This window comes from Sinohyriopsis cumingii, chromosome 18, assembly GCF_028554795.1.
Source record: "Sinohyriopsis cumingii isolate HCF-2022 chromosome 18, ASM2855479v2, whole genome shotgun sequence".
NCBI lineage: Eukaryota > Metazoa > Mollusca > Bivalvia > Unionida > Unionidae > Sinohyriopsis > Sinohyriopsis cumingii.
The window spans coordinates 8,238,316-8,257,811 of record NC_142978.1 but is presented as its reverse complement, the minus strand read 5'-3'; the positions used below and the strand labels follow the sequence as shown (position 1 = coordinate 8,257,811).

General features: G+C 36.3%; 1 protein-coding gene across 1 annotated transcript in view; it reads left to right on the top strand.

Moving 5' to 3' along the window:
• LOC149776036 (uncharacterized) overlaps positions 1 to 17,838 on the top strand; it is a 47,064-nt gene extending 29,226 nt beyond the window's left edge. The window contains exons 7-8 of the mRNA XM_089942572.1: positions 12,174 to 15,749; positions 16,012 to 17,838. Coding sequence (XP_089798698.1) covers positions 12,174 to 15,749; positions 16,012 to 16,220 — 3,785 coding nt within the window. The 3' untranslated portion in view covers positions 16,221 to 17,838. The remainder of the gene's footprint in view (positions 1 to 12,173; positions 15,750 to 16,011) is intronic.
• The last annotated feature ends 1,658 nt before the right edge of the window (positions 17,839 to 19,496 follow it).

Here is a 19,496-nt window from a genome sequence, read left to right as displayed (position 1 = left end):
GAAGATAACCTCCCTGAGTCTCAGTGTGGTTTTTGCCCAGACTGCAGCACCACTGACAGGATCTTCGCAGTGAGACAAAGTCCAAGAGAAGTGCCTTGAGCAGAACATGAATCTGTATGCTGTCTTCATGGACCTGACAAAGGCTTTTGATACAGTCAACAGAGATGCACTGTGGTAGTACTCAAGAAACTTGGTTGTCCTCAGAAGTTTACCAACCTCATTCGGCTCCTCCATGTTGACATGACTGGAGAGATTCTCTCAGATGGTGAATCCTCTGAGAAATTCCCAATATCTAATGGTGTCAAACAGGGATGTGTACTTGCTCCGATTCTCTTCAACCTCTTCTTCGCACAGGTACTGTTCCATGCCATCCGTGACCTTGACATTGGCATCTACATTAGGTATCGCCTGGATGGATCAGTGTTTGATCTCCGTCACCTAGCTGCAAAAACAAAGACGCTAGAAAGACTCATCATTGAAGCACTCTTTGCAGATGACTGTGCCCTCATGGCCCATGAAGAGACTCACCTACAGGCAATCATGGACAGATTCTCTGAAGCCTCCAACTTATTTGGACTCACAATCAGCCTAGGAAAGACAGAAGTCCTTTTCCAGCCTGCCCCATCCACTCTCCCCTCACAACCCTGTATCACCATTGGCGACACGCAGCTGAAGAATGTGGACAGTTTCAAATATCTTGGCAGCACAATATCTAGTGACGGCTCCCTGGACAAAGAAATCACTGCGAGGATCCAAAAAGCCAGTCAAGCACTTGGACAACTTCGAACCAAGGTTTTGCAGCACAAGGACATACACCTGTCAACAAAGATGAAAGTGTACAATGCAGTTGTCCTCACATCTCTCTTGTATGGCTGTGAAACGTGGACACTCTACCGAAGACATATCAGTCAGTTAGAACAATTCCACCAGCGCTCCCTGACATCCATTATGCGGATCAAGTGGCAGGAACGAATCACCAACCAGGAAGCCCTTGACAGAGCCAACACAACAAGCATCTAAGCCAAACTAATCCAGGCCCAGCTTCGTTGGACTGGCCATGTCATCCGCATGGATCAAAGCAGAATCCCAAAGTAGATGTTCTATGGCGAGCTAGCCCAGGGAAACTGAAACCAAGGCCGCCCTCATAAGAGGTACAAAGACAACCTCAAGATGAACATCAAATTGACAGACCTCCAACCCTGCCAGCTCGAGCTCGATGCCTTAGACAGAAGCCATTGGCGTGCGCTGACCAGAAAAGCCTATTCCACCTTTGAGGATGACCGCCGCCAGTGTCTTGCTGCAACTCGGGAGAGACGTCACAGAACTGTATCACAAATACCACCAACCACCGGTGTCCCATGCCCCACCTGCAACTGCCTGTGTGCATCGGAATTTGGACTCAGGAGCCACATGCGTGTCCACTGTTGAATGAGATTGCACAACTTGTCTTCCTTGACTCGAGAGACTACCATTATTGTACATGTCCATGCATATTGGTGATAGTGTATACATGTCTATGCATATTGGTGATAGTGTATACATGTCCATGCATGCATATTGGTCATAGTGTATACATGTCCATGCATATTGGTCATAGTGTATACATGTCCATGCATATTGTTCATTGTGTATACATGTCCATTAATATTGGTCATAGTGTATACATGTCCATGCATGCATATTGGTCATAGTATATACATGTCCATGCATATTGGTCATAGTATATACATGTCCATGCATATTGGTCATAGTGTATACATGTCCATGCATATTGTTCATTGTGTATACATGTCCATTAATATTGGTCATAGTGTATACATGTCCATGCATGCATATTGTTCATAGTGTATACATGTTCATGCATATTGGTCATAGTATATACATGTCCATGCATATTGGTCATAGTGTATACATGTCCATGCATATTGGTCATAGTGTATACATGTCCATGCATATTGTTCATAGTGTATACATGTCCATGCATGCATATTGTTCATAATAATACATGTCCATGCATATTGGTCATAGTGTATACATGTCCATGCATATTGTTTATTGTGTATACATGTCCATGCATATTGGGGTTTATTATTTATATATGATCTAAATGCTGCCTAAGATGTGTAAACTCAATTTTCTTTTTTTGTTCTCTTCTTTTTGCACATGTTCAGAATCTTTGAAGTAGGCATTTTGATATATTCATCATCATTTTAAAATCAATTACATTTTGATGCAGGTAATTTCATAAAGGCACAAATATGCGGAGTTTAATTTCAAAACTTTATTTACTTTTTTGCCTATTAGTTGTTGTGTACATATTAGCCATTTTCCTAATGGAATCTACACACCTTTATATACTGGTAGATTAACAAAATTTTTTGTAGTTTTGGATAATAAATTATTAATTATACCTTTCTGGGAAGGTATAAAGTTTTAAAACAAGTTGAAGGAAACTGCATCACATTGTTATTAGTGGTGTCAGTAGTTCTAATAGTAGTGATAAGTTTGTTTGGAATTATATACATGTACTTGTAATAACAAGAAATATGTAGGATATAAATGAAGTTATGCATTGTATTCACCTGGCATGATTATATTTTCATAACACAATACAGCTGTTATTCAATTCAGTACATTTATTTTTTGGACATGCAACTTTTGGACTTAAATCTTAACTATAAGCACAATTTAGACAAGAAGAACTTTTGCAATTATTATAAGTTTTCTCAACAGCTGAATGGATAGTCATATCAATATGAGGTTTTCACTAATTGACTTCGTATGATGCCCATTTGGTCTTCAAGGAAACTGGTATCCATCTAATGTCCAATATTGCCGCTTCCATGGCCATTCTGAAAATCTTGTTTAACACTACCAGTTCTCATTGGATGGTCATGTTGAGATGTGGTTTTCACCAGAAGACTTCTTATCATGTCTTGTTGGTCTTAAATGAAAATTTTTCTGTTCAGGCAGTGTGGCGAACACATCAGCCATTTTGTAAATCTTGCTATTGCCACTCCTCCTAAATGTATGGTCGTACCAACATAGGGTTTTCACTGTAAGACTTTATCATGTATAGTATGTCTGAAATTAAATTGGTGTTGGTCTGACATTAAATATGGCTGCCAGAGCAGCCAGATTGAAAATCTGAAAATCTTATTGTAACTATTCCTGAACAGAAAGGCATATCAGCACGGGGTCTTCACCGGAAGATTTGTTATGTCTAATATGTCCTAAATGAAAATGGTGCCACCTGGACATCCAGAATGGCTCAAACAACTTCCAGTGTGAAAAGCTTGGTATTATTACCCAACTTGAATGAGTGGTTATCACAACATATTGGTTTTCATTAAAAGAATGAATCTTGTGATGTCTTGTTGGTTCTAGACAAAAATGCCTCTCTGATATCTCCTATATTGACACAAGCTGAAACTGTCTTAAAAATCTTGTTATTCCTAAACCTTTTTTAATGGAAAGTCTTATCAGCATGGGTTTTCATAGAAAAACTTCTTGTGGTGTCTAGTTAGTCCTAAATGCAAAATTGTGCTATCCAATATACAGCCACCATCTTGAAAATCTTGTTGCTACTCATCAGTGGATAGTCATATCAAGATTGGGTTTTGAGCAGAATACCAAATGAAAATTGTTACATCCAGTATATCCACAGTTGCAGACATTTTGAAAATCTTCCTTTTACAATTCCTCCTAAATGGAAAGTCTTATAGACATGGTTGTTATACTTTTTTATTATATCTGGTTAGTCTTCAATTAAAACAGTGCCAAACTGACCTCAAATATGGATGCCACATTGAGTATATTGAAATTTTTTCCACTACTTCCCTTGAATTATGTGGTCATATCAACATGTGGTTTCTATCCAAAGTTTTCCAAGGTGTCTACTTTGTCCTAAATGAAGATGGTGCCGATCTTACATCCAATATGGCTGCCACTATGGCTAATTTGAAAATCTTGTCGCTCAAGAATATCAAAGATAGTTTAAAAACTTGGCAGTTACAAAGAATAAATGGTCTTGTCTTGAATTCCTGGAAATTATTTTCAGACAGCAGAGTCAGACCCATTAACAGACTGCGATGGGGGCATATGCATGTTTCACACAAGTTTCTCTGTAAAGTTGACATAGCAGTATCCCAGCCAGATTTGCCTTTGTTTGAATAATATATTTTCCTGAATAATGATGCAGTTCTGTCAGTATTGTAGTCTTTGAGTTTTCTATAAATGGTTTTGTCTACCAGCCGTCGTAAAAGTGTGTATTGCAGGCCTTAAAGACCAATATTTTAATCAACCAAATATTGCCTGGTACTGCAAAATATCAACAATGCCTTCAGCTGGCAACCTTACAGTAATGGACCCCCATAGTTATCAAGCATACCTTATAGTGACTGGCTATCTCATGAGTAGTGATGATGAGGTATTAAGATTGGGTAACTATTATCAAAGAGACATATTTTACTATAAAAAAAAGATGAAATATAAAATTTTTAAAAAAATACTAATACCTCGCATATCCAGCCCTCCCAGGCTAAAACATTTAGCTAAAATGCTAAAAGTTATTTGCCCACCTAGGTAGCAGTTAGAGTGATCTTCCCTTGAAATTCGGTTTTGCACCAAATTCCACGAAATCATCAGTTACTACTGGAGCAGAAGGCATGCTATCTATATTGATGTAACTGCAGGGAGGATTGGAGTGTGTATGTGTATTATGATTGGGTCAGTATTATCGAGGAAATATTTTTTATTGGTTTCTTCTTCAAATGCATTACCCAATAGCAGTATGTATAATAAATCCTGTCATGAATAACCACTCCTGCCAGGAGGGCCAGTTTTCAAGGGCAAATTTCAAGAGGAAGAATACCCATATTACTGTACACGTTTCTTATTCATGTATCTTGTTTAAATATTACATGCATTCATATACTAAATTATATAGCACATTGATCATGACCACTGAAATTTTTATTTTGAGGTACATGTAGTCAGTTGGCATTATGGAAATATGAACAACAAAGATTTACAATTATCCCGTTGATAAAATTTCAAAGTTAGCCATGATACCACTTTCTTCATAGTATCATAACAGTCAAAAGTCAATACCTAAGTCACCCATGAAATAATAAATAAATCAGCTCAATATAAACAAAAGATGCAGCAGACTTGCTATGTTAATAGATGAAGAGATCTCAGACTGTAGCTCATTCAGCATTGTGTGTGGGTCTCATTAACAGTAAAATTGATTAAGTAACAAAGAATACAGACCTTTACATTAACTTAAGAATTGACTAATCTAGAAGAAGGGAATAACAGAGAAAAGAGAATGTCACGTTTGCTCAGCCCCACCTATCCAGTTGTCTATAAATCGGGGTATTACTGCGGCCATGTGTTTGATGTCTAAAGATTGCAGGCTAAAATTGGCATAGACGACCCCTCGCATCATTTGACAAAGGCTTGCTGTATCACACCTACATATTAAAGGTTTGTTCAGAGATCAAGAGAAGCCCGTGGGTGAACGGGGCATATTCACAACCATCCCCACGTTGACAGACAGCGAGAAGGACATTGTCCACTAAGTTTGATTGGATCGGGTCACATTGACATCTAGTCGGAATTGAGATAGAGAGTGTGATTACAATTTTGATCCGAATTATAACTTCATAATTTATTATCATATTTATCTTTTAACAATAACATAAATTCTTGTGTAAAAACTCTAAAAATTTTAGCCAATTTTCAGTATCTTTTCTTCATGTACTTAATACAGAATCAAGAGTTCCAAACTATTCAATAAGAGACATCAGTTTTATTATACTTTTTATAGAAAATATTCCTTTGTATGAAAATTGCTTATGACTGTCATTAACTGAATTAGTAGGGTAGAAATAGATTTGGCACACCATTTCTTTAATCAGTTACAGTCTAACTATTTTAATGAACTTGTTGTGCCACATTAACATTGACCTTGAGGGGTTGTAGTGGAGTGCTTGCCCAATTCTGAACATAGAAGAAAAATAATTTGCCAGAATCCTGTGTTTCTGGATTGTCTATTCTGTAGGCCTTTTAGAAAGAGAATTTTATCACCTCCAAAATTCTTCTGTTTCAAGTTTGAGGGGTCAACATCCAAGATGCCTACAATGGCAGCCAAACATTTTGTGCTTTCTGAAAGTTAAATGTTCAATTTAGAGCAATTGATTAAGGGTAGAACTATCTGCATCCTTGCTAATTAAGTATTTCAAATATTTTACCATTTATGAAGATTTTTTATTATAGCAGCACTTCATAATAAATAAAGTGAACACTTTGCCAGCCTCCCCAATAAGTAGGGAACATTTTGGAGTAGTGTCCATATTTTAAGACACAATTTGAAATTTCACAATAACAAGTTTTGAGCTAGTTATAGATCACTGAACCAGACCCCAATGACTATCAAAAGATTCTTCAAATTATGTACATGTGTGTATTCTGGTTTTTTTTTAATGATCATGAATCAGACATGAACAGTGTTCATATAACTTGTTTAATTTTCAGTAATCATATTTGTTAAAAGATGTTTTATTATATTTGCTGTGTGAAGTAGCAAGTTTTAGATCCTAAATGAAAATGGTGCCAAGCTTATGTCCAGTATGACTGCCACAGTGTCCATCTTGTAAATCTTATCACTATTTTTTGCAATAGAATTTCTAACAGAATTCATCTGATTGATGCTAACTGAAACTGATGTCAATTATACATCCGATATGGTCACAACCATAAGCATCTTTAAGATCTTGTTATTGCTATTCCTTCTGTAAGGATGGTCATATCAACATGGATAGTTTACTCAGGTACTTCTTACAATGTCTTTTGGAACTAAATAAAAGTGGTGCTGCTCTGACATCCAGTATGGCCACCACAGTAGTCAGCTTGAAAATCTTTCACTATTCCTGAATGAATGGTCATCCAGCAAGGGGTTTTCACAGAGGAAAGACTTCTTGTAATGTCTGTATGGTCCTAAATGAAAATGATGCAACTCTGATGTTAAATATGACCATGACAATGATTTTCTTGAAAACTTTGTCATCACTTCTACTCTAGATGGCTTGTCACAGCGTGCTTTCATCAAGCGGATTCTTATGCTGTCTAGTTGGTCGTACAGGGGCAATCTAATATCTATTATGGCCACATTAGCAGCCATCTTTAAAATCATTATTGTTACTACATGAAAAGAGAAAGTGTATCAGCACCAAGTATCTGCCAGCAGACTTTGTATGATGTCTGGTTGGTCCTACATAAAGTCTTGTTGATCCTAACTGAAAATGATGCCAATCTGACAACCAATATGTCCACCACAGCAGTTAAATTGAACAGGTTATTGCTGAAGTACATGTATAGCATTATCAGAAACATTTCAAGGCAGCAGTTAAAAGAAACAAATTGTCCTACCTTGAATTCCTGAAAGTTCTTTTCAGCTGGTAGGGCACCAGAGCCTTTGATTGTTTTTAAGTATGAGTGTTTTATAATTCTTCATGTTTGTAGTTCAAAATAATCCCAGTGGCATATGTAAATGGGAGTTTTGAACTCATCAGGCAAGAACTCGAATGAAATAGAGTGATTAATGATGATTGAAGTAAATTAAGAATATTCTATGTCACAGGCACAGTTTGAAGACAACTTAGTTAAATTTTCATTCTCATTGGATATTTACAGACTGTAAATATCTCTTGTCTTTAAAACTTGTTGTTGTTGTTGTAGTGTTTAATGCCATTTTTCAGCACAAGATAGGCTATACATGGCGGCCAGTATAATTGGTGGAGGAAGAACCCTGGAAAACCCCGGGAAGAACCACCAACCCACGAGAAGCTACTGGCAGGCTTTCTCACGTACCAACGTTAGCCGAGGCTGAGACTCGAACTCACACAGACAGAGGTGAGATGGCAGTGATCCGTAATGGTGAGCGCTTTAGACCACTCAGCCACTCGGGGCCCCTTAAAACTTGTAACTTAAACATAATCATAAGAATGAAAGAATGAAATAATTGTCACTATAGTAACATGAAAGCTACAGGGAGGACATCAAAACTTTTATACATGTATTTTGCACATGTGATGCTTTAACAACACATTAAAAGAAACTGTGGCCAAGCACAAATGTAAATTGAAATTTATGTGATATCAGATTGTTCCATTAAAGCCATTGCATTGTATTTCAGCTTATATTTGACTTTTGATGGTTTCTCAAGATGTTCTTCAGTTTAACCACTAGAACACTAGACAAACATATCATATAATATCATTCAGCTATCGAGGAAGACCAGTACATTAATGTGAAATATGTTGGTATGGTAACATATGAGTCTGCAAACAATTTCTTTTTTAAAATGAGTTCAAGAAAATGTAGGCTGACCAGGACATAGGTGTAATGATTTCATCAAGGTAGAATGTTTCTAAACTATAAGGAACAGAATGTTAGATGTAAGAGCTGTAAATGAATTGAAACATATTCACATAAGATAGAAGTTTGTATTATTTGTCAGACATTAGTATGCAGAAATTTATGATGAATGTGTTTATATATGGACGTTTATATAGATAAGGAATTGAACTGATTGTACTGGTATATACTTCACTAAAAATTTGGCTCTTGAATTATTACTCTTGTAAGATCAACATCTATTTCGATATAAAATTGTGTTATACTCATGAACATGTGACAGGTCAATCTTTTTGGATGTGCAGTGACTCTAAATTACATAAATGTTTCTTACAAACTTGAAACATTGAATTTCATTGTTTAACCTTGAAAATTCCTTGAATAAAGTTGGTTTTATCCTTGAATGGTCCTTGAATTTTTCAAACAGTTCAGTAAGTATTATTGTTCTTGAGTTTCTGCTTGTAATGTGGGACATTATTGGGAGGGACCACTTTACTAAATATTTCTCACCCATGCGACAGAGAAATCTAGCTGTTTTTGCTAACCTTACTTTTCTTATCTCAGTCTAGTCATCGCAGACCAGTTGTCTCAGTCAGGGTGTCCACGCACTCAGAACTAATTTTTAAAAAAAGAAATACTTTTTGTCTTCTGCTGTGCCTGATGTAGTTGTTCTAAAATCAAACAACAACAACTGCTGCTGCTGCAGCAACAGATATATAACAAAAACATAGTAACTTAAGGTAAATCCATCTTTGAGAAAACACCATGCAAAAAATTTCGAGAGAGACAAAGACACACATGCATATGATGTTAAGCTTTTTGGTATTATGCTAGTTTGCTCCACATAGCATGGTCAGTTTTATCCTATATGTAGGCCTAGCTCAGTACATTTTCAGATCAACGTCATTAAATGTAGCTAAAGGTACCTAACTAGTTTTAAATGCTTCATGTGAAACAAATTATATACTGTTAGCTACATTTAATGACGCTGACCTAAAAAATGAATGTTCTACAGATAGGATAAAATTCTTAGTGCTATGTGAAATGAACTATAACAGAAAACACTGATCCATGCACATAGACTTTAGACCTATACACTTGATAGCCTCCCAACTCTCTTAACAACTACAGAAAACAGCCAGAAAAGTGTTATGTAAAACATGCTTTATTCTAATTTTGTTAAGCATCTCCGTTATGCCCTGGTTGAATAAAAAATATACCTACAATATTAAATAACAAATAATACACTTACTAGCCAGAAAAAATAATTTATCTGTCATCACATTAATCCATAAGCAAATTTCACTGTAGCACTTGCCATATTTCCAGGACAGAAAAATAAATGTTCAAAGAATCCATGAACTTGAAAGTTGAGCACATGGTTATCTGCTAGAGTCCATATTTGGAGGGTCTTTTATACACAGGGGATATTTTACAATCAATATTAAGGACAACACAAGTATGTCACAAACATTTTCACCTCCAGAAAAGAACAGAAGAGTTATATACGATAGTGACACAGATCTCTAATTACCCATGAATAATCTAAAGCAAGATGTTACTCTTCGTTACATCTTGTATTAAGTATAACTACAGTAGAGCTGAGTAGCCAGTATCATTTTATTATTTACTATATAACTTTTCAAAATTGGAAATTATGAAAATGAAACAGTTTCTTGTAATAAATATTAATTATTTATTGTCAGTTTCATATAACATCCATATAATAAATGTGATAATACCTCATTACTGTGCGACGTTTTATGTTATTTTTCTTTGCGCACGCATATAAACTGTGTACTTTGGATGAAACGGTCACACCACAGCCCTCATTAGCATATTTGTATTAATGAGCCACATGTAAACATTTGCACTATATTACACTAGTGAAGAGTTCTTTTTTCTTTAAAGTAAAATATTGGGTGAGAAAAATAATCTACGTTCAAGTTTGGATCGAGACAAGGAAATCCAAGTCACGGGGTTACATTATATGTCTCCCCCCTCGGCAAGCCTCATGGGGAGACAATAATTTAACTCCTTGACTTGGATTTACTTGTCTTGGTCCAAACCCCAACATAGATTCTATATATGTTGTACAGAGGTATATGCTGATGAGATAATACTTCACACATAAACTGTCCTTTGTACCAAGGGAGATACATTGTGAGGGAACATTATATTTATCAAGCATGCCTTGTATAAAAAGGTTGAATTGTGGCAGACAACTGTATTCATCCAGCATTCTTTATATTAGGGACTTTATAGTGGGTGACAGCTTTATTTATCCAATATGCTTCGTTTTGAGGCTTTTATGAAAGGAGAAGTATGAACCTAATCCATCTGGTTTGCGTTGAGGGTCTTTATAGTGGTGGACTATTGTACTTATCAACTGTCGCTTGTACTGAACATGTAGCTCAGTATGTTACATCAGATTAGCTAGGAGGTTATTGTTAACACTTTCCCTACATTTGACCTTTACCGCTGAGTTAGGAAGCATGAGTGTATCATGTGACACAATTTCTTGCAGTGATGTGAGTATCATCACATTTACACATCTACATTATCCTGTAGAATTTGTTTTAAATGCATATGTCAACAAAGTTAAGATAAGTTTCTTATTGCATCAAAGGGTTTCAGCAAAGTCATGGATTCAGTTGTGTTCCCAACTTACCTTACTGAGTGAATATATCTTTTGCTTTGCGAGATCTGCAGTAGCCATAGTATTGTCACCCATTAATTGTGTCAAGTGATCAAAGTTGATAGCTGTTTTAAGTAGCATTATAGCAGGTGTAAATTAATTATTTAACCCAACTTTGCAAGAGACATGGGAAGTTTTTTTAACTGGATAGTACCTGTTTGCAGGCTTATTACATTCAATAATTCATGAGTTCCTAAGATTATGGAAGTCACAAGTGAGGAAAGGAATCATTGAGTTCCTTCGTACTTAATCTTAGACATGAGTTAATTTTTCAATATTATCAAAATGCTAACATATTTTTTCTTCTTGTTATATATATGACATGAGAATCATAATATAATTAAAATTACATCTCCACTGTTTTATGTGACAGTGGAGATCATATTTTAATCAGATTGTGAGAAGCAGTAGTTCATCCAGTATGTGCTTTATTGCCAAGAAAAGTGATTGCTGTGCTGATTGTTTCAACCTGGAGTATAGTGCTAGCAAATCTATTAGATCATGATGTCATTATAGGTGCAATGTCAAAGTGTGCATGTTCTGATATCATTAGGTTTGTCCCTTGATGCACACAATACAATTGTACGTGTAAATAAGGTATCCTCAAGTATACTCAAACATGATGAGTTTTTATGACAACTGTCATGTGACTAATAAATTACCAGATAATTATTTGTAAAAGTATTCATGGCCATAATCAAGATCACCAGTGAGATATTGTACAGTAATTTAGTTGTTGTTGTTGTATGGTTTAATGCCATTTTTCAGCACACGACAGGCTATACATGGCGGCCAGTATTAATGGTGGAGGAAGAACCCAGGAAAGAACCACCGACCCTTGAGAAGCTACTGGCAAGCTTTCTCACATACCCACAATGGCTGAATCCGATCCGAGACTCGAACCCACACAGACAGGTGAGATGGCAGTGATCCGTAATGGAGAGCGCTTTAGACCATTCGGCCACTCAGGGCCCCCACAGTAATTTAGTATCACATAATAAACCAAAATATTTTGTAATTGTTTTACACTACCAGTTTATTATTTATCTTCCAGACCTCACCAAGGCAATAATTGAAGCCTACACACCACATCTTACTATCCAGCTCAACCCAGTACTTGTAAGCAGAAAAACATATGATCTTGAAGAGTTTTACACCAATATGGTTTTAGAGATGCGGACTGAAGAAAGACTCAAAGGTAAAAGAGGAATGGAACAGGAAAAGATGGAACAGGTCAATAGTTTCAGGCAATTATTTGAGAAGGATGGTGATCAAATTACTCGTACTGTATTGAGAGGGGAATTAGGTCTGGGTAAATCAACCTTTTTGAAGGAACTTTTGAAAACCTGGTGCACTTCTCAAGGCAATAGGTTGAATAAAGTCAAAGAAGGATTAGAGTCACCTTTCAAAGTGTCCTCTGATGAATTGAAAGAAGGTAATGTAATGAAGAAATTTGACATCTTACTCTATATTAATCTTGGTATAATCTCGGATGAGAAAGATTTCGTTGATGTAATATACAAACAAATCCCAGTCCTTAAAACTTACCTTTCACATGATAATCTAGTTAATCTGATGAAAGAGGTTAATGAAAACAAAGTTTTAATGCTAATGGATGGGTTGGATGAGATGGATGCCTCTGCCTCATGCGCCCCAGATATTGAACAAATAATAAAGGGAGAAATATACCCAACCATGACAGTCGTTGTGGCTTCCCGACCCTGGACGATTGATCAAATGCAACAAAGTGAGCCTCCTCCTCATATAGACGTACTGATAGATATGAAAGGATTCAACCAGGAGAATAGTATGTCATTTGCCAGGAAAATCTTTAAGAGCTGTTATAAGGATGTTGATGAGCAAGCTATAAAACAATTTTGGGATGATATAAGGAAAAGTGATCTTGCAAAAAATCTCATTGATGTTCCCATCTATATGCTGTTTTTGGTTCATGTTTGGCATAAGGACAAGTCATTCCCCCAAACTGTCCTTCAGTTGTATTTGAAGATGTTGGACATACTAGTAAAGAGGAATGAGGAAAAGAAAAATAAGGGAACAAAAGCTACTGCGAACAGCTATACGTTGGTACAACTTGAAATGTTTCCAAAGTTAAAAAATCTATCAATCACTAAAATCTGTGGTAAAGAGTTTTTGCTAGCTTGGTGTAAAGTTGCAGCTCAGTTCTTGTTTAATGAAAAGCAAGAAAGTGCTCTTATTTGTGAGGAGGATGCTCTTTTGAGTCACCTTGGGCGTGATGGTAAATCAAAGCTACGGTTAGCTTTAGACATTGGTCTTATATCTCAGAATGACTGTACAGAAGTATATGATGATACAAGAAAAGTCAGTGTCAGTTTTCCTCATAGGACTATTCAGGAGTTGCTAGCTGCCATTCATTTATGCTGTAATGAGAATGATTTTTCCAATTTTCTCCATAGGTTGAAAACATATGATAATGTGCTTCAAAATGAGGTTATTATCATATTCATTGCAGGCATTTCTTCTCAAAGATGTGAGGAAATATTTAAGAAAATATTTGAAACCTGTGATGATAAGCCTGTCTATGAAAGCATAGATTGGTGTTTGTCTGCCGCTTTGTGCACATTTTATCTGAAATGTGTAAGGGAGGCTGATGAAGAGGACACAAATTTCAGAATAAAGCATCTGTATGCTGACAGTTTGCAGGAACTCAATGCTATTGTATCCAGTGTTAAGAATATTAAAGATGTTAGGTCTCTTATCCTGCAATACATTGATTTTCCATCAGACAATTGTGAGGCTTGCTTGTTGGACATTTTGAAATGTGACAATCTAGAATGTTTGACACTAATAGACATTACACTGAATCATATTGATTGGAATCTGTTAAAGTCCCCTGGACTGTTATCACTAGCACTTCAAAAAGTGACAATGCCTAGTGAGAGTAGTGTGCTTCTGTGTGACACTCTGTCACAGTGTACAAAGCTAAAAAAGCTGAAACTGAAGGATGTTCAACTAGGTGATGGTAAACTGGACTTATCAGGTGCTTCCTGTTTGTCTCAACTCAAGCTGGAAACTATATCTAGTTTGACTCTGTCAGAGTGCACAAACCTAAAGGAACTAAAACTGAAGGATGTTCAACTAAGTGATGGTAAACTGGACTTATCAGGTGCTGCTTCCTGTTTGTCTCAACTCAAGCTGGAAACTATAATTATATCTAGTTTGACTCTGTCAGAGTGCACAAATCTAAAGGAGCTGAAACTGAATGATGTTCAACTAGGTGATGGTAAACTGGACTTATCAGGTGCTTCCTGTTTGTCTCAACTCAAGCTGGAAACTATAATTATATCTAGTTTGACTCTGTCAAAGTGCACAAATCTAAAGGAACTAAAACTGAACGATGTTCAGCTAGGTGATGGTAAACTGGACTTATCAGGTGCTGCTTCCTGTTTGTCTCAACTCAAGCTGGAAACTATAACTATATCTAGTTTGACTCTGTCAGAGTGCACAAATCTAAAGGAGCTGAAACTGAAGGATGTTCACCTAGGTAATGGTAAACTGGACTTATCAGGTGCTTCCTGTTTGTCTCAACTCAAGCCGGAAACTATATCTAGTTTGACTCTGTCAGAGTGCACAAATCTAAAGGAACTAAAACTGAAGGATGTTCATCTAGGTGATGGTAAACTGGACTTATCAGGTGCTGCTTCCTGTTTGTCTCAATTCAAGCTGGAAAATATAACTATATCTAGTTTGACTTTATCGGAGTGCACAAATCTAGAGGAGCTGAAACTGAAGAATGTTCAACTAGGTGATGGTAAACTAGATTTATCAGGTGCTGCTTCCTGTTTGTCTCAACTCAAGCTGGAAAATATAACTATACCTAGTTTGACTTTATCGGAGTGCACAAATCTAGAGGAGCTGAAACTGAAGAATGTTCAACTAGGTGATGGTAAACTAGATTTATCAGGTGCTGCTTCCTGTTTGTCTCAACTCAAGCTGGAAAATATAACTATACCTAGTTTGACTCAGTCAGAGTGCACACATCCAGAGTTATTGAAGCTGAAAAATGTAATTATATCTAGTTTGACTCTGTCAGAGTGCACAAATCTAGAGGAGCTGAAACTGAAGAATGTTCAACTAAGTGATGGTAAACTGGACTTATCAGGTGCTTCCTGTTTGTCTCAACTCAAGCTGGAAACTGTAAATATATCTTGTTTGACTCTGTCAGAGTGCACAAATCTAGAGGAGCTGACACTGAAGGATGTTCAACTAGGATATGGTAAACTGGATTTTTCAGGTGCTTCCTGTTTGTCTCAACTCAAGCTGGAAACTGTAAATATATCTTGTTTGACTCTGTCAGAGTGCACAAATCTAGAGGAGCTGACACTGAAGGATGTTCAACTAGGATATGGTAAACTGGATTTTTCAGGTGCTTCCTGTTTGTCTCAACTCAAGCTGGAAAATGTTACTATATCTAGTTTGACTCTGTCAGAGTGCACAAATCTAGAGGAGCTGACACTGAAGGATGTTCAACTAGGATATGGTAAACTGGACTTATCAGGTGCTTCCCGTTTGTCTCAACTCAAGCTGGAAAATGTTACTATATCTAGTTTGACTCTGTCAGAGTGCACAAATCTAAATGTTACTATATCTAGTTTGAATGTTACAATGCACACAGCTAACAGTGTTGAAACTGAAGAATGTTCAACTAGATGATGGCACATTGGACTTGTCAGGTGCTTCCTGTTTGTCGCAGCTCAGGCTGGAAAATATAACTATGTATAATTTCAGTCTGTCACAGTGCACACTGCTACAAAAGCTGACACAGGAGAATGTTAACCTAGGTGACAGTACTCTGGACCTATCAGGTGCTTTCTATCTGTCTGAATTCTTGTTGGTATTATAATTATATATAGTATCAGTCTGCTACACTGCACACAGCTACAAAAGCAGACTGGAGAACATTTACATAGATCATGGTAAACTGGACATATCAGGTGCTTCCTGTCTGTCTGAACTCTGGCTGGATAATGCAACTATATCAAATATCAATCTTTCACCGTGCAAACAGCTGCAAAAGCTGAGGCTGAATAATGTTATACTAGGTGATGGTAAACTGGATTGATCATGTGCTTAATATCTGTCTAACTAGACTGGGTTCTATTAACCTGTCTATTTGAGCTTTTGATGTATAGCTATATCGAGGATATGTCTATCACAGTGCACAGTAGAGATGGGTAACATAAAAAGTTTTGTACTGCAGTATTTCTCAACATACAGCAGCATTACCATGGTATACGGCATGATGTTATTAGGAAAAATTATTAATTGACATAAAAGAAAACAAAATACTTCAGCTCAAAATAAAATCACCCCCCCCATGATTAAATGGTCAGTATCTTACAGTAGATGGATTTGCTATGTGTATGTTAATTGTTGTACAAGTTGCAGTCTAAAAACTTAACTAAAGTGCGATGATTAAGCTTTTATTATAGATGATACTGTGAAAAACATGACAGGCATTAGAGATCCTATTGATAAAAATATGCAGTGTTGATACTGAAGCCTACAATTTTCTAGCTACACTATTGATATAAAAGGAGGGGAAATTTTGAGTGGGATGCCAACACCCAGGCAAAATATTTATCCGAGTGGGACTGTAAACATTAAACAATCACAACAAACAAGAAAATAAATAGTAGACATGAGAAATTAAGTATAGTTCAGACAGAAAACTGGTTCATTCCTGAAAATCGAAAGACGGTTCACAGTCATACAAAGAAACATGCTTGGCACATAGACATAGGCTAGTAAATAACTAAAACATGACATGTTTTTCGTTTGTCTTAATCCAATTTTTTTCTGAAAGTTGGATTTTGCCACAATTAATTTGGCCACCACATTGGCATATGTGACAGGTATCAAAGATGTTTTATGTATGTCTACATTTTTTGTAACTCCTGATACATGATTTTATCGAATGTTTATAATTCTTATTCGTGGCTGTAATGTGTACAGAATAGCTTTTAGTTAAGTTTAGCCTACTTTACTTGAATCTGTTAAAGAGTATAATATTGCATATGATCTATAAATAGATGCTTATGTATGTGTTGACAATTATTAATAAAAATCTTAATAATAAGAATCAGATGGCACAGGTGTGATTAAAGGATCATAAATAGCACCATTATTTTTATGACAGATGCAACCATTTTGTAAAAGAAAGAATATTTGTTTTAAAAAAACTTCTGTCATGAATAATGAGAACATGATGTTAATACCATTAAAGTTATAAAGAATATTCCTTGGGAATTTCCATACATTCCTTACTGACAGAAACTACCATTGTACCATTATAGTGAAAGAGTACCATGGTATGTACCACAGGAAAAAATACCATGGTAAGTGGGTATCCCAGTAATAGTGCACACCTCTAGTGCATACAGTGACAAACTCTGACACTGGACAATATTAAGCTAGGTGACAGTGAACCTGATCAATCAAGTGCTTCCTATCTGTCTGAACTCAGGGTGGATAATATAATGATATGTAGTTTCAATCTGTCACAGTGATGCTACAAAATGGGACACTGGAGTATGTTAAACTAGGTGATGGTAAACTCGACTTATCAGGTGCTTCCTGTCAGTTTGAAATCTGGATGGATAACGTAACTATACCTTGTATCAGTCACAGAGCACACAGCTACAGAGGCAGACTTGCTCAGGTTAAGCTAGGTGATAATAAACTGGACCTGTCTGAACTATGTACAAGGTGACTGTATCTAGTGAAAGTGATGAACAGTTGTGTAACAGTCTGCCACATATTAACACATTAACCCCTAATGACGACTTAATGGGGCAGGAGGTAGTAGCCTACTGCTGAGCTCTGTAGCGTCATGGTCATGCATGATACACTAAAGTGGGTGGTATTATATAAAGGTAGACAGATGTAGCTCTACAATGATACCAAATAATCTGGAATATCTAGTTGCACTACAAAATACAGATTAAAAAAATTCATCTTTTGGACCCGACGTTTTTCTACCCAAAATTCGCCCATGATCGGACTCCGATTTTGTGTCCGGATTTTAGACTTTTCGGTCTCAGATCTAAGGCAAACTGGTATGAACTGTAAACAGATAGATGAGCCTTTGCAAAAAGTAGGATAAGATGGGCATTAGGAATAAAGAGTGGTCTTGATACAAAATAATGGCTCCATTTAGCAAAGAAAAAGAGAAAAAAAAGAACTCCAACTTTTACCCTTCTGCTCATGCGCGAGTTAATAGCCAATGAAAAACGATGTTTCTAACACAACTAGCCAGTATGTTATTGAAAGATCACCGGGGATTTGGTGTTTTCCGATCTGTTAAGAAATAGCTTTCAAAATGTGTATCCTACTTGATTTTCAGGCAAAAAAGTCAAAAACCTCCAGGGGTTAATGTGTTAACAGACAGTTCAAGTGGTTCAACCTTGAAGATGTGGGTTTAGATGATGCCTTACTTGATCTAAACAATCTGCCACCAAATATTGGTCTTGACATACACATATACTACCTTATTGTAAACGGACACTGACTCTGGAACATAACCATTTAAGTTGTTGGAGTTGGGGAAATTGTTATTATAATCAAACTTACTACTTGTGCTGTTTTCATGTATATTGGTACAAAGCCAGTGTTATCAGCATATATCTTTATTTGTACAAGAATTATTTATTTTCTTCTTTCCTATCTTTTTGAAAATAATGTAACTATCTTTTTGGAATTCCTCTTTATTCATGAAATCAAATCCTGCTGAGGGATGGTTCCCTGTAGAGATTATTTATATTGTTTACGGGGTTCCAAGGCAATTTTATACTTGTTGCAATGATTTGGGTATTTTAATGTCAAAGTATCAGTCCTGCTAGTGTAGTACTATTACCTTATTTCCCATTTTTCATCTGTAAGATGTTCACTATGCTTTGATAGTATAATGTACTATGTGAGTTATTGAAAAATTAAATACCATAAAATGATTGATTCAGGTTTTACAAACAAGTTTGAATTTTCAAATGAAACTGCTTCAAAATTATCCATTGTTATAACAGTTTTACCATTGCATCAGGACACATGTCTGTCCTATGCATAAGTCTTGTCATGATATCCAGACAGCCATGCAAGATTTTGTTTTTTTAGCTTACCTTGCCATAAGACTAAGTAAGCTTAAGGTAGGGTCCAGCATCCTTTGTCATCCATCAACCATCAGCAGTTGCTATTTCAGCTTCTTCTAAACTACTGCAACATGGTGGAAAACATCCTAAAGTGGCCTTTCAAAATAAAGCCGAAATACCATTAAAATATGGCTATCTTTCCTAAATAGAAGATAGCCTTTACAAGAGTTCTTTCCAAACTCTCCATGTCAGAA